We start from the raw sequence: 18852 nt of genomic DNA on the forward strand, positions 1-18852 counted from the left end.
TATCTGACTTGGCAGTCTTTGGTTCACATTTACATACTCATAGTACATCGTAGAGAGCTCAAGTGGAGTTGAATGGAAATGGAATGTTATGTAAACAAGTATGGACGGACTTTGTTAACATGACTTACGATTTTCACAAAGGTAGTTTGTGTACAAATTATTATTGCATTTTTGCTAAATATACGTTCGCTCGCATCAAAATGTGGCCTACACGCCAATACCTCTATGACAGCGTCTGCCATAGCAACTTTATGCGTTGCTGGTGTTTTGGCCACGACAGCACATGACGCATTTAGGCGTTCTTGGCGGTCAAAGGGTTAAATAAACCGGCAAGTAGGTATCTAAATACATACAAACTCAACAGTACTGTTACATAAGGAACCAAATAACAACCGATTTAATTCCAAAACTGAAATAATTCCGTTTTGATTTAATTCCGTTGTCAGAAGGTTGTATCAACGAGGCTTAGTTTGTGTCTGTCAAATGTTAAATCAAATTTAATCAAAATACTTCGTAACCGAAACTAAAATTGGTTTGTCAAAGCACACAATTCCTATCATCTCAAATTAAAATAAATTAGAATACAAAATGTTAATATTTGTCATGTTGTATTTAAGTTTGAGCCTAATTAGAATATTGCCTTGGTAATGTGATAATAACGGCAGCTACCGACAATTTTGGTAATAAAATTTCATTAGGGATCGTGTTCACTGCTGATGTTAAAAGGTTGCTTTGCTACGTTTTGATATTAAAATTAAAACGGTTTCCTTTGTCGTTGCCCTTTAGCGCAATTGCAATTCAAATATTACCCAATTATTGTTCAACTTTTTTTTATATTTTATCGGAGAGTGGCCTGTACCACGAGAAAATAACCTGAACATATACGAGGGCCGTTTGATAAGTTTTTTAAAAAGTCAAAAAACATGGGTTTTTTTTGTACAAATTGGATTTATTTCTCAACATAGTCTCCTTTAAGCGCTAAACACTTATTCCAACGAGTTTCCAATTTTTTTATCCCCTCCAAAAAATAAGAATTGACGAGGTCGGCAAAATAGCCGTTCACACCAGCTATACAGTCTTCATTTGTCAAAAATTTTTGTCCTCCAAGCCATCTTTTCAAATTTGGGAATAAGTAATATAACGTTTAATTATAACTATTTCTGCCATCTCATATAAAAATCGTATTTTAAAGTATACGGAATCTCTATTTTGGGATGAGAGCCAGATGAAATAAAACCTAGATAACGGGCGCAGTCGTTAGTGACCCTGCCTGCTACGCCGCGGTCCCTGCTTGACCTTATGCGAGAATTACTTATTTAATTTATGTTTTTATTAATAATTTTATACATTGTCAATGATTTGTTTTATATTTTTATGGACATTAATGTAATAAGTACTAGTAGGATGATTAATCGATTATTTTTGTTGTAGTATTAATGCTCTGTATATTGTAATTATTATATGCATGAATGAATATTCGACACATTGTTAAAAATAAATAAATACAAAAAAAAATATCGTGTTAAGGTATGGAGCCCTAAAAAAAGAAAGAGACTGAGAGGAAGTTAAATAAAAATATTATGTCGTAACTTAAGTCTTTGCTGTCAATTCTTACGACTCGTAAGAACTGACAGCGTACGTAATTTAATTTTAGGCAAATTAACTTCAGGTGGCTGCTTACAGAAGAAAGGAAACGTTGAAGGCTTTGTGTGGTTGTGACGGTTGTCTAAAAGGAAGGAGGAAAGGAAAAGAGAAGCTTTGACTTTTTCACCAATTTTGATATCTCTCGCGTTGCAAGTTTTTGTGAATATTGCGATATTTAATATAAATATTAAAAGAACGAATCCCTTTGTGTTCTCTAAATGCTAGCCACATTTAGAGAACACAAAGGGAAAGGGACACCAATATATATGACGTATATATAAAAGGTACCAAATGGTCACATACCCGTAAGCACGAATTTGCTCGTAACTTTATTTAAGACGATACGGTAGGGGTCAATTCTCCATACAAACGCTCTCGACTATTTCCTCCCTGGGTTTTGAAGATAGAGCAATGATTTTTTCAACACAGATTGTTATTATTTTTATCTGTGTCGGACCGTTTTGATTTTTTTGATATTCTGCTTTTTAAAGACTCTAGAGCCAATCAAAAAATTTCAAAAACGGCCTTTTTCATTGTGGTGCAAAAAAAGGTGTGATACCTACTCAAGATTGGTAACAATTAACCAAAAAAGCTAAACGGTCCGACATGGATTATTTCATTGTTATTCAGATTCTCAAATTTCATTCCGATTGATTAAGTTTTGAAGGAGGAAGTCGAGAGTGGAACCTCGATTTTAAAGATTTTTTTGAAATATCTTTTGACTGAGTTGTTCTTAATGGACAATTTTTTTTCGATAAATCTAGTTAATAACACTTGTATATTTAACTAAAATTCCCAAGTTGAAAGGGGGGCTCCTTTCCATTTTAGCATTTTCGCTACCGTATTCTCTTAATATCATCATCATCAATTATCCGGCTGATATTAATTATTTATGGTTATTAACAGAATACCTTCTGACATTAAGTTCGCCTTTTGTACAGTTTTTTACTGTGCTATATAGTTTAAATAAATAAACAAAAAATATTAATTAAACAAATTATTAATTATTTTAGTTATTTCATTTTGTTAGTTTTAAGATTTCGTTTTTAATTTAGATTAGTTTTTAATTTAATTGTATTCTCCATATTTTATAGTTTTTTGGCAAATAAACCGTTTACACTCGGGATTTAAAAAAAATATTATCATGATGAAAATATTCTGTCATTCGACAGTCAGTAGTTAAGTAATATCGTCATTATGCAATAAAAATAATGGTCAAATTAGGTATTTGTTGCCTCAGTTGCCTGACACTTTAGAGAAAGTGCTTGAAATGTCTAATGGTTTGTGTCGTCATTCAAATATGACGAAATAATTGGAAATAGTCGCTGAAGAGTAAATGATTTATAGCAGAATAATCAACTATAACAAACTTATCACTGTCAAAATTGTTATACGTGATGAAGTCAATAAAATGTCAGTTATAATATCATTTAATTATCCTATGCTATAAAACCGAGCATCATTGGGGTGATGCTCGAAATCAAAATTTCAACGTCCTTTTTCAGTTATTACACACAGTTATTAACATATTTTGCGCATGACTGAGCCAAACTAGTTAGCTGAACACATTTATTGCAAAGTTATTTCAGTTGGAAGGTTGCCTTTAAAATTACGTATGCACGCCTCTTCAGCACAACCGTACTTTATATTTTACTAGCGGCTTTCGCCTTACTTCGCATTCCCTACTCTCAGCTTTGTGGTTTTACGAAATTTACAAGTATACATAACAGTAATGTAGCTGCATAAATAATATTGTAACTAGTTTTGAGTCAAGCTGGTGCCATGTGCCGAGATTATGTGGCAATTCCGAAATTAGATAGCCTGACGAAACATTTTTCCGTGACCCACCGTCTCACAACAGCCACCACAGTGGCCACAGTATTACAGTGTAAGTTGTTTGATGTCCTGTGTTCTAACTAAGCATCGAATAGGTTAAAACTACATATAACTGGAATATTTTCCTATCAAGTCTGAGGTTGGTAAAGCAACTGGATTGTAGGCGGCCCATAGTAAAATCCGATGCATCATGGAATTCGAAAGGTCAAGGTCAAGTACTGCAGGACTACGTACAATACACGTGCGAACAGAAAATTTATGTGTCAATTTAAAATACTCCCTTCGTTTAAATTTTTTTTATCGCCACTCGTGGGTTAAATTGTGGTGTAGGCGAGAGGCTGGCAACCTGTCACTGCAATGTCACAGTTTCGTTTTCTTTCAACCCCTTATTTGCCAAGAGTGGCACTGAAACTTTAGTAGTTTCATGTGTTCTGCCTACCCCTATATGGGATACAGGCGTGATTGTATGTATGTATGTATGTATCGCCACTCGTTTCGACTTTTCTCTGTTTTGAACCTTTATCGTAATGTACCATAATTTGACTTAGCCATGGGTTTCCTATTTATAGACAGTTTGCCCCTCGGACATCCGGAGCAACGTAACGAAAAAGAGGCTTTGCGGTCTGCTGGATGCTACTATTGGGCCACTGATGTGCATATATGTATGTAGATATTCAAATACGGTATACTAGGGTAATACGAATGTTTGAGTTAACATAATTATACCTACTCTACTACAAATAAATACCTACTAGTGGCTCTGAGAGCTGTAGACCTTAGAAAACGCAAAAGTGTAACATTTTATATTTCCGAGCTCATATAACCCGGCAACCTTCAAATCAAGAGTGAACAGGCATCTTCTGGGCGAGCTCACTCCATCGTAGGCCACGTCTTTGCCTTTGGCTAGTCTGTGGTCAAGAGTAAGCCCATTTATAATAATAAAAAAAAAAGTTCTTCAAGTCATTATCAGGCCTCGGATTATTTTTCGCATGGTAAGATGAAAGAAAACTATGGAGTCGATATTAAAACTAAACTTTAATTCATATTCATACTCATACTCACTAATTTTCTTAGTCCCGTAATACTTTTGTCCCTTGTGCAGGTTGACAGATCGAAAATGTTAATCGAAAATTAATCTTACTGAATGTAATTAAAATTATTTATGTGGTGTGATTTGGGAAGCCTTTTGCTTGGTAAAGGGTTACATTTACCCTGTAACTATATCAAATTAGTTACTATTTTGTTTGGTTCACACTACTTTGTTGCGGTAAACGTAATGCTAAGTACTAGCTGATTTATCAAAAATCATTTGCATGTCAATGTCATGTCAATCATTCACGTGATTTAGAAAATTAGTGAGTATGAGTATGAATATGAATTAAAGTTTAGTTTTAATATCGACTCCATAGTTTTCTTTCATCTTACCATGCGAAAAATAATCCGAGGCCTGGTCATTATCACAGTCAAGTCACGTTGGCATTAAGCGACATATACTATTTATATTGGCACTCAAGTCATTCGCGGTGATTTTCATTTTCAAAAAATTTCAATAACTGGCTTGAGAAAAAAAAAAACTTAATCATAGAATCTGGTCACAAAATTGCACGATAATCGGTTGAGAATTGCGACCTGTGAAGGAGAATATCCGGACATACAAACACCTAATAGAGTTAAACCGTAGACCTACGCTCTCGCTACGGTCAGTTATACCTAATACATAGGTATAAATTTTATTTTCGAGATATTAAAAGTATAACAGTAACTTTTTTCTAATTAATTTTTAACTTATCTACATATGTATGTAGTTGCCGAGTCTGATAGAAAAAAGATAATTTGAGGGTTTTAGCCCTGCGGGGATTAAAGGCTGTCGGGCTGCGGGGATTAAATGTAATGAACATCGTAATTGAAATTATTGCTAGTAATCTTACGAGTATAATGGGCACTATAAGTTTCCAAGAAAATATGTCTTTTACGCGTACCTAAACAAATAAATTTGTACTCGATAAAAATATAATACTCGTATATATATATATATATATATATATATATATATATATATATATATATATATATATATATATATATATATATATATATATATATACTTGATAAAAAAAAAAAAAAAAACAAATTAGATTATTTTCTAAAAATAATTTGATAATATATTAACACTAAAACAATAAGTACTTAAATTCATCGTTTTTAATATTATGACGATGTTACTATACACCGTGTTTTTTTTGTTTTCCGTTAAATTCGACACGTCGTTAGGTTCGTTACTTCGTTATCAGGAACCATCCTGTATATCACTTTTAGTTAAAAAAAATTCGTCGTTTTCATACATAATAAATGAATTAATTCGTGTGAGAGGCCCTTAAGAATAATATTCAAGTTAGTGTCAAGTGATTGACGACACATGTCAAAACAAATAACATTAGGAAGTGGTAAAGGTCACACAGTGGTAAGTGTCACACACGTGTTCAGTAATTATTTCTATATTTTTATTAACTCAATAACCGTAAGAGTTAAGACGCTAGTTTCTTAGAGAAATTAATTGTATTTGATCTAAAGAACATTCCCTTAAAGTTAACGGAATTCAATAAAAACAGGGTGTAGGTACACCTTGCAAATGGATATATTATGGTGTCTGTGTATCCCTTATAAAAATGATTATGCACTCGTGAAGGTCATAAGTACGAATCAAGCGCGAAGAGGTATTTTCCATTTTTCTTTTAAATTAAAAACAAGTTTCAATTATTAGGCCTGACTAGCTAATAGTCTACAACTGAAAAAGATCTAGTTGTTAATATTCGCGATCTGTTTGGAATTTCATCCGGTTTTTCCGAAGCTTTCTCTAGCTAGGAGGGTTTTTAGGAATACACTCTAGCTTCCCGTTTTGGAATCCACTGACATCTCCTAGTTAATCTATTTATAAACGAGATAGTCCGTTTGAATTTGCAGTGAGATGTTTTCCCCTGAGTAGTAGGAGTTCTGGTTAATTGAAATACCGACAATTTCAAAATACTGTACTAGTAGATAGGATAACACACAGAGCCAGCGGTCTTTCGATCGGCGTCTAGCGTCGCAGAAATGCCATTCGGCTAGCAGGCCAGGCCCCGTAGCCGAATGGCATTTCTGTGACGCGAAACGAAAACGAAGCGCCGCGAAAGACAGTCTGGCTCTGTCGCGCCAATACGCAAGAGCGATAGAGATCGATCGTTTCGTGAGCGTTTGTGCCATTCGGCCCCGTAGCCGAATGGCATTTTTCGACGCGGGACGCCACCAAACCGCTGCAGAAATGTAGTCTGGCTCTATTGCGCCAATACGCAAGAGCGATAAAGATAGATAGCTACGAAAGAGATATTACCGCGAGCGTTTGTTCATTCGGCTACGCTCACTGAACATGTCTTTGTCGCCTTGTCAATAGAGGCGTGTTCAGATATTTGTGAGGACCTTAACCGCTCCGATATGTCTGTGTGCATAGCCGAATGCACAAACGCTCACGAAACGCTCACGATAATATCTCTTTCGTAGCTGTCTATCTCTATCGCTCTTGCGTATTGGCGCGACAGAGCCAGACTACCTTTCTGCGGTGTTTCGGTGGCGTTTCGCGTCGCAGAAATACCATTCGGGTACGGGGCCTGATGGCGACTGTACCTAACAATCTTTATAACAGAGATAAATTAAAACAATTGCAGAGTGTTTTCACAGCCGACGTGACCTTTTATAAGGGGAGCTTGCAAAAAGAAAAACAGAAAAGTTATTGCTACTCGCTTTCACGAATTTATAACTTACTAGCGACCCGCCCCGGCTCCGCACGGGCATTACACGTAATAAACCTTCCTCTTGATCACCCTATCCTTTAAAAAGGAACCGTATCAAAATCCGTTGCGTAGTTTTAAAGATCTAAGCATTACATAGGGACATAGGTACCGACAGCGAAAAGCGACTTTATTTTACACTATTTCGTGATTGACTGATTGTCCAATGAGACCGCTGTATTATAATTGTAAAAATATAAATAATAGCAATAGTTCAAAGTCAAAGTGATGATAGTTCAAAGTCCGATCAATAGAAATGAGAAGCTTATATCATTGACAGCTGTCGTCTTAACTAAGTATTAAAATGCTCATTCAAATATTAAACATTACTTTAACAAAAAAAGCCTTGATTGAGTATCGAAGTATCCCGAACAAATCAAATTATTTTATTAAATGATTTGTTTTCGCATTGATTGAGTAGTTGAGTACTTTACTGGCAAAATGGTTAATTACATAATTATCAATTTATCATATCATAATGTCTGTATTAATTATTACCATCTTTCTGAAATAAATATAAATTACATAAATACCATAATATTATACACCAAGATATGAATAATCTTTAGAGAGAAATGTAAAGTTGAGTATACTGGGGACGCTATTGCACAACACCCTGCATTTTATGATTAAGCACTGAGACTTGGCACAGGTTGTTTCTTGGGTGGCCCTGAGTAGATAAAGATCGGGAGGCATCGAGAGCCCCCCTTAATTTAGGAGGGAAGAGGGGGGGAAGGCTGGCGCCGCCGCGCTTCCTTTGAAACCATATTTCTCTAAAACTATACAAAATAGGGCATGCAATATATCATTTTCGGATAAATGAAGGACGAGGAATTCATTTTTGGAACAAAAAAAATGTATTTTAGAACAAAAATACAAAATAAAATGTGAAAATCTGAAAACGAGATTTTTTTTTATACATATTATTGCACATTTTATGAAAACTGTAATGGTTTTTTCTAAATAAAAAATATTATTTAATAGCTACATTTATCTAGTTTTAGAAAATGTATAATTTGTTATAGAAATATATTATAGGACGAGTGATAAAAAATAATTTACATCGCCCGATAGGGTGATTTGAATGCCCATTTCAATAAGTTTTGTCAATGATTTTAGGTATAATTACTATTTTTAACACACGAAAGCCGTAATCATTGTAGTTTATGGCTATTTTAGTGATTAATGTACTTAAAATAAATAAAAAATACAAAAAATTTAAAAAATATTAAAAATGTGATAATTTTTTTTAACATTATCCTATTTTGTTCTTTCTACACAATATATATCTAAAAGCAATAAATATCAATAAAAAGCCACATTTATACAGTTTATAAAAATATATAGTTTGTTACATAAATATATTACGAAACGCGAGATAAAAAATAATGAAAATGAAAATTTTAATGTACGGGTCAGCTTGCATTATTCGATGAGGTGAGGTAAAGGTACTACCCGCTATGCAGTGGAGTTCGTCTAGTAATACAGAAATATACTTATTCTAATAACGTTTACACATGTAGGTATATCACGACCCAGTACAGAAAATTGTAAAAGTCCTATAATATAGTTTATTTTGATTGTAAAATAAAATTGCATGTGACTTATATTGCAAAAAAAAATGTCTTAATCACGTTCTCCTCTCCTAAAGCAGTTCTGCATGCATATGCTTGAAGATTTTTTAGTTTACTAGCAGAATTTAATTACTTCCTTTGGGCCCCCTTAAATCGGTTTTACCCATCCATAAAAGATAAAATAAAAATCGTCATATTCTTCCTTTCAGTATCAATGATAGTTAGTTATTGCGCAATAGTGCCATAAAAATAAACTAGATTCGTATTAGCATTAAACATTAATGATTTTTGAACTAAGACATTGCTTTTGTACAAAGGAGAACCTCAAAAAATGGTCTGACTAGACGAAAACATGTGTATCGGGGCTAGTACTCAAGGCTCTCAAAAAGTGTAGCTATTTTGAGTTATTCAAATAAAACAACATGAATAGTCTGAATTTAATTATGTATATATCACAACATCCACTGCATAAGCACATCAGCTCCGAACATTTAATTTAAAAAGTCTTTTTTTACGGTTGCACCTTACGCAGCACTGTTTTTTATTACACCTGCATCCGACAATTTCGAGGCATGTTTCTGCAGCAACAGGCAACGTTGCGGGCAAGTAGGCTCCCAAATCCCAATTGTTACAGACTTTCGTCCAGCCACAAGTAGCAAATAATGGCAAATTAAGTTTAGTTGACCCCATAAATGGACACCTTGATATACCTATAACCCTTACAAAAATGGTGCAAGGCAGCTTTTGTCGGTGAAATGCTGTTAATTTGGCGGTCTTTTTTGGTTAATAACTATTTTCGGCACTCGTTAACCAAAGTACAGGACGCAGATCTGGAATAATAAATATGTCAAGTAAGAATTATCCATAAATTATACAAATCATAGATGTAGATAACTACTATTTCACAAGATGTATTAGGATCAGATGTATATATCTGACCTATCATATCAATCGATCATTTCATGTAATATAAATAGTTAAATTCAGACTATATAGGAGTATGTTGTTTAATTTGAAGTACTCTAAATAACTACACTTTTTGAGAGCTTTGAGTACCTTTACCTCACCTCATCGAATCATACAAGCTGACCCGTACCGTACATCAAGATCGCCCTGCCACGTCACTTTCATTATTTTTTATCTCGCGTTTCGTAATATATTTATATAACAAACTATATATTTTTATAAACTACATAAATGTGGTTTTTTATTCATATTTATTTCTTTTAGATATATATTGTATAGAAAGAACAAAATAGGATAATGTTATAAAAAAGTTATCACATTTAATTTTTTTTTTAATTTTTTTATTTTTTTATTTTAAGTACATTAATCACTAAAATAGCCATAAACTACAATGATTACGGCTTTCGTGTGTTAAAAATAGTGATTATACCTGAAATCACTGACAAAACTTATTGAAATGGGCATTCAAATCACCCTATCGGGCGATGTAAATTATTTTTTATCACTCGTCCTATAATATATTTCTATAACAAATTATACATTTTCTAAAACTAGATAAATGTAGCTATTAAATAATATTTTTTATTTAGAAAAAACCATTACAGTTTTCATAAAATGTGCAATAATATGTATAAAAAAAAATCTCGTTTTCAGATTTTCCCATTTTATTTTGTAGTTTTGTTCTAAAATACATTTTTTTTGTTCCAAAAATGAATTCCTCGTCCTTCATTTATCCGAAAATGATATATTGCATGCCCTATTTTGTATGGTTTTAGAGAAATATGGTTTCAAAGGAAGCGCGGAGGCGCCAGCCTTCCCCCCCTCCTCCCTCCTAAATTAAGGGGGGCTCTCGATGCCTCCCGATCTTTATCTACTCAGGGCCACCCAATGAACAACTGTGCCAAGTCTCAGTGCTTAATCATAAAATGCAGGGTTCCCATACAAGACATAGCAATAGCGTCCCCAGTAATAAGACAGCTTGTGCTAGAAATTAATTAAATAATTTGTAGCAATTTGAATCATTCAATGGGCCAGCACAAATCTTCTGTTAATTGATTAGACTGGTCTAGACGTAATTCACGGTCGACCTACCATTATTATTTTAGCACACGAGTGGGATGTATTTTCTACAGTATCTAATTTGAAAAGGTATTGGTATTCCTGGGAGTCGTGGTGGTGTAAAATTCTGTTAAACAAATATTGAAAAAACTGTTAATTTACGTTCATTTTAGCCATTGTTGGAGTTTGGAAAACATTTAATACTGCGTGTTACCATAAAAAATATTACCGTAATTTGGGGTGAGTAGGGGGAGTTGGGTCGAAGCCAGAATTTATTTGTTGAGGTAAATTAAATTAAGGTAATTTGGGTTCTTAGATTTGGACATATTACTTCTGGTATTGTCAAAGTAACAAAATAGTAAAAATATACACGTAAAACACGTACATACGAATCAGATATAAATAACACACTTAAGACTATCATCGACTGGCTGGAAACGAACAAGCTAAAAATAAACATTGATAAAACTAAAATTATGCAATTCCATCAGTCAAAATCAAAATCAATAAAACTTGACGTAAAATATAATAATCACAAAGTAGAACACACAGACGTAACTAAATTTTTAGGTATTGACATAGACAATCACATGAACTGGAAAACACATACCTCAACATTGTGTAAACGAGTGAATAGTTTTATATTTGCCCTTAAAAGAATCGCTAAAATATCTGATCGAAAAACTGCTTTACTAGCCTATCATGGATATGTAGAATCAATACTTCGTTATGGCTTAATATTTTGGGGAAACTCTACAAACAAAAAACTAGTATTAGGTGCTCAAAAAAAATGTGTACGTGCCATCTGTGGACTAAAACAGACTGAAAGTTGTAAACTATATTTTAAGGATCTAAACATAATGTCATTAGCCAGCCTTTACGTTTATGAAATGTCAGTTTTTGTCAAATCAAACCCTGATTTGTTCCCACTAATATCAGAAAACTCTAGGAACAGGCGTTTCAAGTACAAAATTAACCCAATAGCTGGAAAAACTGCGCTTTTGCGAAACAGCATACTAGGTATGGCCTCTAAAGTATATAACCACTTACCAGAGCAGTTGAAAGAGTTACACCTTAATCTATTCAAAAGAAAATTAAAGGCTGAGCTCATTAATAAAACATATTACAGAATAGATACTTTTTTCAGCGATACTTTGTTAATGTAATTTTATTTAAGATAGTAAGTAATGAATAATGTAGGTAATACTAGGACATGGAAACTGCTCTTTAATAAATATGATTGAATGACATAATAATTATAAGTATCAATAGTAATATAATATACGCATGCACTAGAATAAGCAGGCTATGCCTACACCAATTTTCACATGCCTAACGGCCGAATGTATTAAGGCTCTGTATCTTCATTTGTAACATCTTATGTACCATATATTCTTGTGAATAAATGAAATCTAATCTAATCTAATCTAAAAATCTCTGCCAAAATTTACGTTCAATGACAGTACATTTTATAGGTACTCATTTAAACTTCGTACACTTAATTTCAAAACGATGGATACGACTTTCGAGTATGATTTAACTAAACTAAAATTCATATCACCGGGATTCCTGTAAAAACACTTACATGCTCCATATCATCATCCTCCATGCGTTATCCCGGCATTTGCCACGGCTCATGGGAGCCTGGGGTCCGCTTTGACAACTAATCCCAAGATTTGGCGTAGGCACTAGTTTTTACTTACATGCTCCATATAAAAATGAAAAACTTATCGACGTTCGAAAGTCAGTTTTGGCCCAACTCACCCCAAATTACGGTACTTACTTAATTAAGTGGAAACTTGAAAACGAATCTTTTACCAAAGTCAAGGAAATTTTACACCGGCTTCGATCTCGAGTCGCGAAACAAGTAATTGTTTCCCGGTAACGACACTTTGATAATTTGGTATCTAAATATGTTATTTAGCACTCGCGCATGTAATTTGCTCTTGCTTATCCGTTCATGTACGTTCGATTGTACGCGATCGAGTTCCCGCGGGTAGACATTGAACAGTCAAGAGAGCACGATATTAATTTAATTAATACACATACACAGTCTATCTACGAGTACTATACGCTCGAATTACTTGAGTGAACTTGAAATAAAACTATGATTATATTGCGTAAAATGAGTTTACAATTCATCCCGACGTTTCGAACACTTTACAGCATTCGTGGTCAACGGGTGACAGGAAAATTACAATGTGCAAAACACTGTGAGTGACCTTGTTGATTATGTGCGTGTGTAGTGTCTTCCTTTAATACTAAAGTGACTTTATGTGTCTACTAGTATTGTATGCCCCTGTATGTATTTGCTAAGTAGACTATGCATAATTGATTTACAAAGTGAAGTTAATTATTAATTATTCTAAGATGTATATCTATGAGAGAGATCCTATAATTGGCCTACTATATACTGTTACATAATTATGTTTCATGTGCTGTTCCCTTTTAGCAATTTTGACCACGGAACCTTAAATGGTAATAACTCGTGAAGTCGGTTCCAGAGTGCTGCGGACAAAAAAATCGATGGCCAACGTCCCTTACGCTTGGATTCCTCTGCAAGTCGTTAAGAAAGCCATTCCGTAGCTAAAGTAGCCCCATTTTATGTGTTGCGTGCCATTATCCCATCTCACTCACCGCGCTACGTTTATTTGAAAGCTCTGTCTAGTTTGTCTTGCGTCAACAGCTTTTTCCGCAGTCGTTAAAAGGATTTAAAACATGAAATTCTGGCGGAAAATCTTGAGAGTTTAGATCGACTTGCTTTTTGGGCATTTGTTACATATAAGATTATTACATTAATAAGCAGCGTACAATAAAACTTGGAATACCCAAGTTCATAATTGACTTCTCTATTTTTTATTTATTATGGACTTTGTCAACGTTACCCATACCAAAAAGCTTACTTTGTAAATAACAAATACAGCTGTAAATAAGTCCTCACCCCAAGCAGTGAAATATCGCCGATGACAATAAGGTCCGCAACAGCCAAATGCGTCATGAGCAGATTGACGCGTGATTTCCTTCGCCTCGACCTCAGCAACGAGGCAAACACTGCCACATCGCCAACGGTCCCTATTCCAAGTAGTACGCTGCAACGATCATCTAATCCTAAATAAAAGTAGTAACTCACCTCTAGCGGTATAATAACGCAGATGACAACCAGGTCAGCAACTGCTAAATGCGTCATGAGCAGATTGACGCGCGATTTCCTTCGCTTCGACCGAAGCACCGAAGCGAATACTGCCACATTGCCAACAGTGCCAATGCCAATCATCTCACTATAACTATCATCTTACCCTAACGAAAAGTACTAACTCACCTCTAGCGGTATAATAACGCAGATAACAATAAGGTCTACAACAGCCGAATGCGTCATGAGCAGATTGACGCGCGATTTCCTTCGCCTCGACCTTAGCAACGACGCAAACACTGCCACATCGTCAACAGTGCCAATGCCAAGCACTACGCTGCAACGATCATCTAATCCTAAATAAAAGTAGTAACTCACCTCTAGTGGTATAATAACGCAGGTGACAATCAGGTCAGCAAACGCCAAATGCGTCATGAGCGAATTGACGCGTGATTTCCTTTGCCTCGACCCCAACGAGGCAAACACTGCCACATTGCCAACAGTGCCAATGCCAAGCTGTACGCTGCAACGATCATCTAATCTTAAATAAAAGTAGTAACTCACCTCTAGCGGTATAATAACGCAGATGACAATCAGGTCAGCAACTGCCAAATGCGTCATGAGCAGATTGACGCGCGATTTCCTTCGCCTCGACCTCAGCAACGAGGCAAACACTGCCACATTGCCAACAGTGCCAATGCCAAGCAGTACGCTGTACAGGATCAGCACGAAACCCTGGTCCGGCGCCGGAACGGAGGCCGCTGATGGCTCGCTCGCCTCCGTCGCGTCGAAGTAATCCCAGAAGTCTATTTCGTATGTATCGTTCCACATACTGAATTATTGCACTTTTGCATTAAATATCACTTATTTTACAACACTTTCATTTGGTATGTTATTTACATTTTTTAAGATGGAGATTTTAGAATTTTAACACTTCTTTTCACGCTTTACTCTTTAATTTATTTATGATTGAGCAACCAATATTTACCCGTCACATCACTTCACTTTTATTAGTTTTGCAGAACTAACTTTTGAGCAAAGCACATCACGTCTGTTAAAATATTGAGTTGAAATAGTAAATATGTTTGAGTACTCATGCTTAATAGGATAAAATATATTTTACTGAGCCCGAATTTTAGATCTGTCAATAATTTTACTTAGTGGTTGTTAATGTGAAATCGGTGAAGCATACCGAAATGTCACCGACCAGCAAACTTTTGAGAAATAAGAAAAATATCTTACAACCTTTTCATATTTACTTCAGTAACTTTAATATACTTTGCCAAAGTGGCTTTTGCGGTCGTTCATAATGAAACATATTTAAATTGCACTATTATTTACACAAAGTATTTTTACAGGTTTTTCTTACTTGTAATATACCTACACATAATTTATATTTTATTTAAAACTATTAAATCCATACGTATTCACTTAGCATTCACTTTATTAATACTTCATTTTAAAAACTTTATATTATGACTCTTTTATGTGAAGAATTTAAAGTAGTTTTCTTTAACTTTTCACCAATTACACTCAGTTTTGCTAAACTAACTTGAACGTCTAAACGCAACTTGTTCCGAGTTCGTAGCGCGTCTACGAGATCGTAGCATGCGTCTGGCGCCCGTAGCGGCGTAGCGATCTCTGGCGGACCTCGCGTAGACAGGCTGTGCGGTCCATGGAACACAAAACAATTATTATAAAAGTAGGCGACACATTATTGTCGTGAACCGGAAAAGTTACTGACTGACCTCGATGGAAATAATCTTTGTGCCACGAAATATGTCACGTATTGTATGCATTTCATTTTCGAAAATCACACAATGATTATTTTTTCTTCATATCTCAGTATCGTTAAACATTTGTGGTTTTTTTTTACTTTTAAGATTATACGCTCCACAATAAAAGGTAGGCTAATATACAATTAAAAAAAATAATTGTTAACTGCGTGGCAACTTTGCCACTACTTATTACTTTTTTTTAAATTTATGAATTGAAACAATTTTGTCCAATTCCATGACTACTCACTATGTGTGACTTTATTAAAATTGTATTGATATAAAAATATTGTATTTGTCAAAGAAAATTGAATGCATTTCATCATAAAACAAAAAAATGCTAATGCGTTGTTGAATTTATGAAATGAAAAATTTTACAGTTCAATAATATCTCCAAAACGAATATGTTGTTTACTTTTCTTTTCTTCGGTTGATTTATCATTATTACTTTGTGATTCAAATGTTGAAAAGCTAACCCTGATCTACATACACCGCGTGTAATCTTACTGGAAAGCAATCATATTTTTTCTGCAGGAATGTATTGGATAACGTTGTTCCGTGGTTAATTTTACATTTTACATACACACTTGTCAGTCATATAACATATAACACAGCATATTGGTTCTTATTTATTCTTCACTAGCTTTTGCCCGCGGCTTTAAAAAAGCACGGCAATACGTCGCTCCGTTTTGCCGTGAAAGACGGACAAACAAACAGACACACACACTTTCCCATTTATAATATTAGTATGGATTTTAAACCTTCAAACAAATCTTACACGAATAGTCTTATTTTGGTATGTAAACCTACCAAAATTTTCGTCAGTGTTCATTTAAAGGGTTTACTTTCCTCAGTCATTTTTCGAAACATTTAATTGTATTAATATCGATATCGTATTAAATTCTTTGAAATCAATTTAAATTATTTTTCCATTTGCAACAAACATTGACACATGTCACGCATGTCATGTCATGACAGCAGTCTGGGCAAAGTATTTACACCAAGCCTCCCTAATAACAAAGCTTGTGAAATGCATATACTCATCCTTGACTTCTTTATGAATTAGATAATGTATTGAAAAGGGATGGATATATTATGCTAGTTATTTCTCTTTTTGGTAGGTGGTCAGTAGGTTCTTGTTTTGCTAGGGATGTTATTTTGTCGATTCGATTATCGATAAAATACACACTTATGTTCTTACCTTAAAAATAATATAAACTTGATACATATAAAAGTAACGAAAACATACAATATCTATTATAAATATTTCATTAGGATTATTATGGCTTTTTGACCATGAAAGTCACATATTCATACTGTATTCTTGGCTAACCAATCTAACCATACCTACGGATTGCAAATAAATGGTTTGTTTATGTACTTAATACATACATAACCGCTCATTATTCTTCTCTTACTAAGGCCCATATCACATTATCATATATATTTCATCATAGATGTGTATGTCTCCCTTCTTCTTTAACGCGAAGAAAAAGGACGGCATGTTGTCTGTGATCAAGTGATTTTTATGATAGTGCAATATCGGCCTAAATAGTATGTGTAAAAAATACGAGTATATGAGAAATCAATACATTCTTCTCTTCTCTTTACGCAAAGACCTAAGTAAAATACTTTTATTTAGCATCTATCTCATGTGAAGTCCACCACTCAGAATCTACTTACCTCAATAATATCTTCTCTACCAAATGGAAAATAAAACAAACGGCCGTGTAGGTGACATAATTTATTATTTCAATAGTTTCAACTATTTTTAGTTTCTTTTAATCATCTATGAGAATATCTGGAAAAACTAAAAAATATTAATGGTTGAGTTCGCTAGACCTGTTACATTACCAGGTCCGTGATGCCTACCAATAAACATTTATGTCCTTTTTATTGAATGAATATCGATAGGGTTATTATCCCTGACGTCGATAAAAATTACACAATTTACACATCACTATGATATAAACATAACCTAAAAATAGTTTGAAGAAATATCGAAAAAACATGAATAAAACTATGCAGAATTTAATACGGCATTAGTTATGGGTCTCTATTGGTTCCCATAATTTTTTTAGTCCGATTTTTACAATCCATAACGTTGTTAGTCATAATTTTTAATAGTCATATTATCATTAGTCATAAAGTTGAATGTCAGAAATTGGAGGTCAGATTGTTGCAAGTCATCATTATTGTTAGTCATAAACATTGTTTGGCATAATAATCAAATTGCATTTAGTATTATGGACATAATGTTGAAAGCAATAAACATGTTTGTCATAATTGTCGTAAAGTATATTTTCGCAAGTAATAATGATTACTGTCCACATTAACTTTAATCATAACATTCAATGGGATCTATATTATTTTTCATTATAAGGAACACAAGGTAACTAACGAACCTACCCGAGAAATGAAAATTTTCTCGTTGGGCTCACTGATTTTCCCGCCATTTCGTCTTTTACATGTTATGTGTTTAATTTTTTCATGTCGCTTTTAAGAATGTTAGGCCCCGCCAGCGATTCGACGGAGCCCCGCTATGCGGGGCTCCTATTTCTGCTCTGAATGACACAAGGTAACTAACGAACCTACCCGAGAAATGAAAATTTTCTCGTTGGGCTCACTGATTTTCCCGCCATTTCGTCTTTTACATGTTATGTGTTTTATTTTTTCATGTTGCTTTTAAAAGTATTAGGCCCCGCCAGCGATTCGACGGAGCCTCGCTATGCGGGGCTCCTATTTTTGCTCTGAATGACACAAGGTAACTAGCGAACCTAGCTGAGAAATGAGGATTAAAATACTCAATGAGCTCACTGATTTTCCCGCCATTTCTTCCTTTGCATGCTGACTTTTGTAGTATTCGGCTTCGTCAACGAGTAGAAGGGGGGCATGGGTCCTATTTCCGTTCTAATGGACGCGAGGTAAATGCGGACTACCAAAAAAGTCATAAGGTATAATGTATCGATTGTCCACATTTTCGTTAGTCATAATTTGGTTTTTCTCAAAAACGCGTAACTTTTCAGGATTGCCATAAAACAAACCTA

At 34.4% G+C, this 18852-nt stretch overlaps 1 protein-coding gene across 1 annotated transcript in view; it reads right to left on the reverse strand.

Annotated features, from left to right (window-relative positions):
• The window catches only part of LOC125234181 (adipokinetic hormone/corazonin-related peptide receptor variant I-like), a 131446-nt gene extending 116585 nt beyond the window's left edge, over positions 1–14861 (reverse strand). The window contains exon 1 of the mRNA XM_048140388.1: positions 14595–14861. Coding sequence (XP_047996345.1) covers positions 14595–14861 — 267 coding nt within the window. The remainder of the gene's footprint in view (positions 1–14594) is intronic.
• Between the last annotated feature and the right edge of the window lie 3991 nt (positions 14862–18852).

This window comes from Leguminivora glycinivorella, chromosome 15 (assembly GCF_023078275.1).
Source record: "Leguminivora glycinivorella isolate SPB_JAAS2020 chromosome 15, LegGlyc_1.1, whole genome shotgun sequence".
NCBI classification, from domain to species: domain Eukaryota; kingdom Metazoa; phylum Arthropoda; class Insecta; order Lepidoptera; family Tortricidae; genus Leguminivora; species Leguminivora glycinivorella.